The sequence below is a fragment of the Populus alba genome, chromosome 6 (assembly GCF_005239225.2).
Source record: "Populus alba chromosome 6, ASM523922v2, whole genome shotgun sequence".
NCBI lineage: Eukaryota > Viridiplantae > Streptophyta > Magnoliopsida > Malpighiales > Salicaceae > Populus > Populus alba.
In genome coordinates this window covers 5,674,648-5,685,036 of record NC_133289.1, presented here as the reverse complement: position 1 = coordinate 5,685,036, position 10,389 = coordinate 5,674,648, and the positions used below count along the sequence as shown (strand labels likewise).

General features: G+C 33.9%; 2 protein-coding genes across 2 annotated transcripts; one reads left to right on the top strand and one right to left on the bottom strand.

Annotated features, from left to right (window-relative positions):
• The first annotated feature begins 4,122 nt into the window (after positions 1–4,122).
• Positions 4,123–5,671, top strand: LOC118032559 (probable aspartic proteinase GIP2). The gene has a single exon (XM_035037284.2). It carries the CDS (start codon positions 4,169–4,171, stop codon positions 5,462–5,464), a length of 1,296 nt encoding a protein of 431 aa, XP_034893175.1. The 5' UTR covers positions 4,123–4,168; the 3' UTR covers positions 5,465–5,671.
• Positions 5,672–8,057: 2,386 nt separating this feature from the next.
• On the bottom strand, positions 8,058–9,675 carry LOC118032558 (uncharacterized). Its single transcript, XM_035037283.2, has one exon. The coding sequence runs from the start codon at positions 9,631–9,633 to the stop codon at positions 8,161–8,163; it is 1,473 nt and encodes a 490-aa protein (XP_034893174.1). The 5' UTR covers positions 9,634–9,675; the 3' UTR covers positions 8,058–8,160.
• Positions 9,676–10,389: the final 714 nt, after the last annotated feature.

Sequence of the window (10,389 nt, the reverse complement as noted above, 5' to 3'; positions counted from 1 at the left end):
TTGGAACCCTTCTGTCCTCTGAGATAATAGCACGAATTGGAACTTAAATTTGAAATACTAGGAGGCAGGAGCATGACTTGGTTGGCATAGTCTTTGTGAAAAAAAGAAAAATGTCTACTAGTTTAGCAGGAGAAATATGCTCTGTTATTATATATATATATATATATATATATATATATATATATATAAAATAACAGAGCATATTTAACTATATATAATGGCTATCTAACTATATTAGTCTATTAGATACTGGCATTTTGTTTTTCTTTGTGAAATTTTCTTATGGTTTAGAACTTAGAAAGTAGCTTTAGACTTGGGCATTGGGGCGACAGGTTTAAAAGTTGCAGAGAAGTTACGTAGAAAAGAAAGGAAAAATATGTGCTTGGATATTTTTACTTTTTCTATGCTAAATACATGGGAAATCTGAGAAAAGCAGCGATAGTTAATGGACAGCTAGAATACGAGACAAAATCTCTTTTCGAGAAGGAAGTTGGAGAAGACAGTCTTCCGGACTTGATTCTCAACTCTACACTAGTTTACAGAACCTGGAAAAAAGCACGAGAGCCGATATCGGTACTTATAAGAGTTGCTGCTCAGGGCAGAATGACAAGCGATGAATAGGATCAATTTTCTGTTTAGTGGACAGCACAGCCATATGGGAAAGTATGCTTCCAAAGCCCTTTCTTTCTTCTTGAGACCGCGTTCTCTTGTGCTTCTTACATGGTGATTAGTAGATTTAAAGCCATTCTTCAAGGGGATTATCTTTTGTTAGAAAATACATCTTAGGATAGTGAGGAAACTGGTATGCCAAAGGTTAAGAAGGAAACAGTGAGATGAATGAATTGTCTGATTGTACCATAGTTCTAGATTTACGAGTGATTTTCAAGCTATTGATTGCTAAGTAGTTTCCCCAAGAATTGCTCCCCTGTCTCGTGTAAACTGAAGAGGAGGGACTTGGGAAGAGTTCCACTTACAGTGGATATAAAGATTTCATAAGCTGATATTTTGACAAGCCCCTGCCTTGTTTTGATCTCATCATAGCGGGGTTAGTTGATCCCATTGAAAGCTTCCAAAAACAAAAATATGTCCCGTCCCCCTCTCTCTCTACACACACGCACACACATAACCCACTGAAATATAAGATGGGGTCAATTATACTATTTAATAACTGAGAGTATGGTTGTTTTTTTAATAGCAAGTTAGTTTTTAAAAATTATTTTTAATATTAATACATCAAAATGATTTTAAAATATAAAAAAATTTTAAATTTTAAAAAAATATTATTTAAAACTACATTCTAAACAGCTCCTTGATGATATAAGATTATGTGATTGTGTGTTTTGTTGTTAATGCATTAAATGTTTTTAAACAAAAAGGGGTCTTGAATTCAATTGTAATATATTGAATAAAATTGATGTTAGACTAACGTATTGGATATAAAATTTAAAATGTTTGGTTTATGTTGTTTTTATCTATTATTATGAATAAAAGGTAATAATAAAAAAAAAAATATATTGAATGCCTTTGTTAAAAAAAATTTCTAGGTTTGCTACCGCCAACTATTCTACCATATTATTATTATTATTATTATTTGTGACTTTAACCATCAAATGTTGTCATTATTAAAATTTTAAGGGTATAAATTAATTGGTCATGTTCTAGATTTGCTTCTCAGAGATCACAAGTTTGAGTCTCATAAATCTTAAGGTCATTGGAAACTTACATGATTGATAATTTTAAGGCCGTGAAATTAGTCAGGATATATTCAAATTAACCGAATATCAATGTTAATATAAAAAAAAATTGTCATTATTAAAAAAAGAAGAAGAAGTCCTGAACATGGTGTAGAAAATAAGGGAAACATTCTTTTTGTATTAACAATTTTCTATTGCTATGTACTTCGGTGATTACATCAAGCCATGGATTTTGACCGGACCACTAATCTCAAATTCGCCTCGAGTCTAAATGAGTCCAGCTCGTTCTTTTATACTATTAAAATAATTAAAACTAAAAGGAATTGCTGGTTTTACTGTGTACTGTGGAGTATGAGACAATTTCACATTGTATGAGACAATTCACATTGTAATCGTAACGCGCAATGCTTTTCTTCTTCTTCTTCTTTTCTTTATGTTCTTTAATGTTTTTTTAGTCAAATAACTTTTTTTTTTCATCATTTTATAATGTTGAGTTAATTCCTGATTTGAAAAAATATAATTCAAACATATTAATTAAAAACGATTAGAACTTTGAAGATGAATTTTACAATGAAACAAATATTTAATTGTCTTTTCTTTTCTTTAACAGGCGTGCTTTTAGGTATTTAGTCCCTCAAGTTTTTTTATTCTTGTATTTTTGGTCCTTGTTTCATGATGAATTTTATGTTTTGATTTTAAAGTTTATTTTGTTCAAATTTCAATATTTGAATTTAAAATATGAGAAAAAGGGTTGCTAAAAAATGATATAAAAAAGAAAAGGTTGTAGGTTGGTCATATTCTAATGACAAAATACATTGATTTTGGTATTAAAGGATTCTATTTGATGAAAGAAGTTTTATTAAACTATTTTTTAGCATTTTTCTTCTCAAAAGACATAGGTTGGGATTGAGAACAAATTTTTATCAAATTAATTTTGGGTTCTTAGACATGTTTGAAGGTTTTTTAGTTAAGAAATTAAGTTATTGATATTCTAAAAGTATTTTTTAGATGTTTTTAAATAAAAATAGATTAAAAAATTATTTTTTGAATCAAAATATCTCTTGTTTGATTTTTTGACACATGTCTTTTGGTGGAAATTTAAAGAAGTAAACAATATTTCAGGCTCGTTTGAAAATGCAATCCAACTCATGTTCTTAAAATGTTTTTTTTTATAGAAATATCTTAACGGCAATGTTTGATGTCTTCACCAGAATCTCGAGCAATCACATCGTACGTTGCTGAAAGATTCAAGGAAACTGGCTACGATCTTATAAGGCACCAAAACATCAAAGAAGCTGCAGTGGTGAAGGTTTGGACAGCTTAGCTTCATATATGTCAAGCACTTTTCCTAGGTACTTGGTGCACTTTGATGTTTTGGTGCCTTAAAAGCTGGCCTAGAGGAAATGTCCTCCCGCCATGCCTAGACATGCGGGCGGTCATTCACCACCGTAGCTGCGGGGGTCTTCATGAGATAATACGCGTAAGGTAGGCGGTGAAGGTCAGCCAAGCTGTAGAATCCCAACAATTCCACCCTGCGATAGCGCCGATTATCTTCCAATTCTTAGTGTCTCCACTTCAAGGCAATTTACCTGATCAAACAATCATTTGCGGAGTAAGTGCATGAACAGAGGATAAAAAAAAAGTTTTAATTAGAGAAATATATTTCTTAGCTTTATTTAAAATCATCACATTATTTTATATTTGTTCATATTGTTTTTTATTTTTATTAAATAAAGAACATAAGAAAAAAAATGATATTTTTTGTTGGAAAAAATTAATAAGAAAAGGAGGAATCCTATTAGCAAATTATTTTGTTTCACCTTTAGTTAACTCATTACTATTTTTACAAAAAATTATTGTCATTTGATTAAATAAAATAAAATAAAGGGTTACACTTGACATGAGATCAAATATCTTAATTTATAATTTGTTGATTTAATCTTTGGTTAGCATTAACAAAGTCTTTTCATATTTATTGACATGCATTAACAAAACTGTAATTGTATTATTACATTTCATAGTACTCCTGAGACATCACCCTTCAGTTTTAGTTTATTTTGTCATGCTATATATATATATATATATATATATATATATATATATATATATATATCCCCAGCTACCCAATTCCAAGAGTAACTTTTACTGTCTATAATAACAAGAAATTAATTCTCTTCTTCTTTTTTCACCAAATCCCTTAATTTATTAAATAAAGAGCTACTACACCCATCACTTCCTAATTTCGAATAAAATCTGTGCACAAGGAAAGATATAGAAGCATAGAGAACAAGGTCAAAGGGTCAATATCATACAACACGCCACCGTAAGCCGGCATGTGTGACCTCAAGTTGCCATTCTTGACAATAGACATAGCCAATATATATTTACACCAACAATAAGCTATAAATAGAATCGGAACCCACTGTACTTCTCCACACATCAACTCTATCCAACAATTATCTTTAGCATAAACAATGGCTCTCACTCATAATTTTCTTCTTCTCTTTTGCTCTCTTTTTCTTATTTTCAGTCCCCCTTCTATGGCACAAACAACATTCAGGCCTAAAGCATTAGTCCTTCCTGTATCAAAAGATCCATCAAGTCTCCAATACCTTGCCCAGATTAACCAAAGAACCCCTCTAGTGCCTGTAGAGGTGACTCTTGATCTTGGTGGTCAATATCTTTGGGTTGATTGTCAGCAAGGATACGTCTCCTCGTCTAAGAAAAATCCAAGTTGCAACACTGCTCAGTGCTCCCTTGCAGTCTATAGGCTCAAGACATGCACCGTCGACAAGAAATTCTGTGTTTTATCCCCTGACAACACTGCGACACGCACTGGCACTTCTGATTACCTTACTCAGGATGTTGTTTCCATTCAATCTACTGATGGATCAAATCCAGGCAGAGTTGTTTCAGTCCCTAATTTCCTCTTCAGTTGTGCTCCAACATTTATCCTACAAGGTCTTGCTAAGGGAGTCAAGGGCATGGCTGGACTTGGAAGGACTAAGATCTCACTTCCTTCTCAATTCTCTGCTGCTTTTAGCTTTCCTAGAAAGTTTGCCATTTGCTTGACCTCTTCAAATGCTAAAGGTGTTGTTATCTTTGGAGATGGACCTTATGTTTTGCTTCCACATGCTGATGATCTTTCTCAGTCCCTCATCTACACCCCATTAATTCTCAACCCTGTAAGCACAGCATCTGGTTACTTTGAAGGAGAGCCTTCCACTGATTACTTCATCGGAGTCAAGTCTATCAAGATCAATGAAAATGTTGTTCCATTAAACGCTTCATTGCTGTCCATTAACAGAGAAGGCTATGGTGGAACCAAGATAAGTACAGTAAATGCTTACACGGTGATGGAAACAACAATCTACAATGCTGTCACTGACTCTTTTGTCAGAGAGCTAGCCAAAGCCAATGTCCCTAGGGTGGCATCTGTAGCACCTTTCGGAGCATGTTTCAACTCAAAAAACATTGTCAGCACACGCGTTGGCCCAGCAGTGCCTCAAATTGATCTTGTCCTGCAAAGCAAGAATGTTTACTGGAGGATTTTTGGAGCAAACTCAATGGTGCAGGTTAAAGATGATGTTTTGTGCCTTGGATTTGTGGATGGAGGAGTGAATCCTAGGACTTCAATTGTCATTGGAGGCCACCAATTGGAGGACAATCTCCTACAGTTCGATCTTGCTGCTTCAAGACTGGGCTTCAGCTCTTCCCTGTTGTTTAGACAAACAACTTGTGCCAACTTCAACTTCACTTCTAAGTCTTAGGAGGAATTTATTAATTATTTAGCATGCTTTTGTTTGATTTTATATTTTCTTTTTATCCTAATTCTATATGTTTCTATGGCTTTCTAGGTTTTGTTTGTTAAGAGAGATCAAGGTCTATTGACCAGATATGGTTATCATCAGATACTTTAGTTACTGAACAGTGTGTTCAGATATGAAATAATAAAATAAAGATGGCTATATTTTCCCTTTCAATTTTCACTCCTCGGACATTTTTTCCTGAGAAAGAGATTCGAGTAACTTGATTATGCATAAAAACAGTTGATTGAAGATACCTTGGCACCATGACTAGGGATAAATAATTAAGTTTATCGGAAGCATAGAAGAAAAATAGAAACTAGTCAAGAGAATTAACCAGATTAATCATAGAAGAAAAACTGAAAGTAGTCAAGCACTTAGAAATCCTTGTACAAGGCATCATAAGGCTGACTGAATTCAGATGCATATGCAATAAAACCAACCAGCAAACCTGTTATGCCCGGTAAGAGAATTTTACAACCTTTGTGTGACAAAATAAATAGTTGACAGCAAAAATTAGTTCAAGCTAAGTCTTCCTAGCTTGCCTCTCAAGAAATTTGGCGGCTTTATAGATATTGATGTTTTCTAAAGCAAAATCTGCCAACAGAAACCCTTGAACCAGAAGGATGTATAACCTACTAGGCACGGTGAAGGAAAGCAGGACTTGAGGCAGCCAGGATATCTGCTGGATACGGATTGAAAGAACAATATCTGCCTGAATTATTTTTTCTTAAGAAAGAAAAAAAAAAGAATAACAGCAAGGTAGAAAGTAAGTACCTTGTGGCAAAGATTAATATAATCATCATCATCATCGTATTGAGACCTATTGATGCAGAAACACAGCAAAACTAGGAGTGCATTATTCCGCTAAACAAAAATTTAAACCAAACCAAATCAATTCAAATTTGTTTTGTTAGAAAACAAAAGAAATTGAAATTACTAGCCATGATCAGTGTTTTGTCAGGATAAAACCACTTGAAATTCCCTACCAAATAATAAAAGATTAACTGTGCATTTTAAGGGTTCGAAACCAGTTAAAAGAAACGCATCAGATACAGTATCCAAACATCCAGATGCATTTTATCAAACACTTCATTGAAAGAGAATCTAAATTTCCAAGAAAGTTCATCCAAAAAAAAAATTGCAGTGCAAACTTTCGTTGAAGCATGTAACAATTCAGACAGCTTAAAAAAAAAGAAAAAGAATAACAGTCAAACCTTGTGTACACAGGACAATTAGAGGAAAACCAAAAGAGAAATACAAATTAGTCGAGCATTGAATGTCACAATGACATTACTCTTGAAAACTTTCAACAGGGGGAAAAACCAGGGCATAGAAAGCATTGCAATCAATACAGAGCAAGAAATCAAAACCATGAGTACAAATGAGCACACAAAAATTCTGAAATCAATTTTGAATAAAAAATATATGGTCAGAAATTAAAAGGACAAACTAAATGTTATTGATCACACAGATACAAAATTTGCTTTTCCAAAACAATCATCTGTACCAGGATAAAGATGAGTTCAGAGTTACAAAAAACCAGCATTTAGCATGCTGAAGAATCAATCCAACATAGTTTTTAAAATAAAAGGAAAAAATGGAGAGCCACAAGAGAAATGCAATGCTATGCAATAATGACTGGATAAAATTTATCTATCAAGAGACAGGTTTTTAGCATACAAAACTTAACAAGTAAAAGTACATTAACACCAGCATTTTGGCACAGTTAAGCAGCATCTTTCACACCTGGACGATATGGGTCCTAAATAATTTTATCTTACAATCGAGAAAACTCAATTGCATGTGCAAGTATAAACGTTAACAGCTGAGTGAAACAAAAATGTGTTGCATAAATCAACAAACTGAATTAATGAGTTAGTTATATCTGACAATGCCATTATTAAAATAGCACACTGTTACAGAATTTTGATGGTAACACGCACCCTTTATGCCATTAATAGAAAGCAAAACAAGATCTCCAAGGCTCTATTTACAGGTAGACGTATTTGTAAACATCTGAGGCAGTCTTCCACGGTGATGAGCTCAATCTTTAGCAATATCTTCCTTCTCAAAACAAAAATATAATTTTAAGCTTTACAGTTTTCAAAGAGCCATATCTTGTAGCCTCCTGTACTGCTCATTCCAAAATATTCAAAATAATGTACAACCTCCATCCCCCAAGAAATATCATCTGGCTTTGTGTCCAGGTGAGCTGACCAGTCAGGATAAGTTGAGATCTTTGAAGTAGTTTTATATTCCATGTCTCCCCCCTCAGGACTTCCCCCACAATCCATGATGACACCTTGAGTGAGATAATACCCTCACTAGCAACATGCCAATAAGTCAAAACAATGTCTGTTCCTCTACTTACCTTCCCAAAAGTGACACGCTTTCCATCCAGAAGGAACTTTTTAGCAGCAATGAAAAAATGAGATGCAGTGGAATCCGGGCCTGTAAATGGATTCACCATTTCCTCACCCCACCTCCTTCCCCGTTGTCTCTATCTCTAAACCCAACCATAAAAATTATGACAACCAGATACATTTCCTGCATTTCTACTAAATCAAGAGAAGCCCCAGCTAGATCAAATAAATTGGTTGGCATCCAAATAAAAGTGTACAAACTCTATATTCTCACCTATGAATAAATTTAATACACTATTGTGCAGAACTTCTTGTTTTAGAAAGCCCATCTATGAACCTATTATATGTGGCAAGATCAGGTATAAATTCCTTATCTAACATCTCATCCACCAAAGCTTCCCCTTCCTTTCTTTTACCCTCTCTTGTACACCCAGATACCAAAATGTCATATGTCATCTCATCTACAACCAAACCCTTTCTAGAAGCCAATAATCTCAATTTGTTACCATCAACTGTTCTTCCCTCATTGCAAAGATCATGAAGCAGGCAATTAAAAGTCATAATATCAGGAACAATATTCTCTTTCAACATCCTTTCCATCAATCCAAACGCTTCCTCTCTTCTACCAGACTTTCTCAAACCTTCTATCAAAGTGGTACAAGAAATCATGCTAGGAATATTTCCATTCCTCCACAACTCATTCAACACTTCCAAAGCTCTATTCGCCATTCTTTTCTTGCAAAGCATATCCACAAGACCAAAAGAATCAAACTTCCTTGGCAAAACTCCTTTCCTCGTAAAATCAATCAACAATCCACATGCCTCCGAAGCCTGCCCCTCCTTGCAAAGTCCATCAACCAAAATCTCAAAAGTCACACTCGATATCTCACACCCCAAATCAATCATCTCATACACCATCTTAACCCCTTCCTCAAATTTCCTCTCCCTAAAAAACCCTTTAATCAAAGTATTAAAACTAACCACATTAGGACTACATCCTTTCTCTTTCATTTCTCTAAACAATTCCAGAGCCAATTCGAACATGTAATTCCTACAATAACTACTGATCAATATATTAAAAGTAAACACATCAGGCTTAACTCTATCCTTCAACATCCTATCATAAACCCCAATAGCCCTATCATGTTCTCCACACTTCACACACCCATTAATCAAAATGTTGTAAACAACAACACTAGGCCTTCCATCAATCAACTTCCTCATACATTCAAAAGCTAACAAAGCATCATCCAATTTCCTAGCTTTACAGTAAGCATTAATACAAAACTGAAATATTGGCTCAATTCTTGGACAAGAAAATATACCTTCACTACAAGGACAAGGATTTGATGACATAAATTGAAGAAGCAAAGCAAGTTCCACTAACCTGTTTGTGATAGCAAGAGTCCTTGCCATCCATTCAAAAGTTTGATGATCATGACTAAAAGAGTCTATAGTAGAAACCCAGTTGAAAATATGAAAGTCATAGTGAGAGAAATGTGGGTGGTGGTGGAGTTTGGTTTTGAAGAAGTGGAGGAGGTTTTGAGGGGTTAAAGGTTGGATCTTTGTGAGATGGGAGTTGAGGAAGTGGAGGAGGTTTGTGTGGTTAGAGGTAGGTGTGAGAGTGAGAGTGGGGAGAGGGGCTAAGTGGGTTGTTGGTGGTGGTTTTGGAAGAGGAGGAAGCGGTGGTTGTGGTGGCGGTGATGGAAGTTTATCAAGGGCTTTGATGATGGGAGGAAGTGTGAATTTTTTCTTTTTGAACGACATTTTGCGTGTCGGTCAATCGAAAACAGAGACAGTGATTATATGGAGTAGGGACTCTGTTTTGCTGCAATGAACAACGTATTTGCTGGCTTCTTTTTGGGCTAACTTCATATTAGTCCCCAATCTGTTACACATTTCTCAATTCGATTCCTAAACTATAACTTTTAGTAGGACTCCAACCTTGATGATTACTATATTAATTCATTAATCCAGTGATGTAGAGCTCTAGTATGATCAAATCCAAATAATTATGATAGAAATGATTTATTTTTATTTGGATTAAATAATTTTTACTTAATTATATGATAATAAAAATAGATATTCATAAAATCGAGTACAAATCAAGCAAAACTAAATATTAGGATGTTTGTTTGATTGTAATAGTTTTATAAAAAAAAAAATTAAAAATGATTTATGAAGATAAATTTTAAATTAAATAAATGTTGAAGGATAAAATTAAAAAAAAAAACAACAGAGAGAGAGAAATTGGGTTAATATTAACAATGAAGTTCCATATAGAAAGCTAAATTTGTAAGATGTGCAAGGTAATTTGATTTGTTCATTAAGGCAAGGAATGACCAATACATGACAGTATAGGTTTCCAGTCATTTCCAATTTATTTTTATTTTTTTTCATAAAATAGGTTTTGAATAAAACTCTTTTACACGAGCAAATGTGAAGAAAAATCATTGGGTAACCGTATTGGTGCCGAATTATCTGAAATATTTATAAAAATTGATTCAAAATTAACTAAATCAA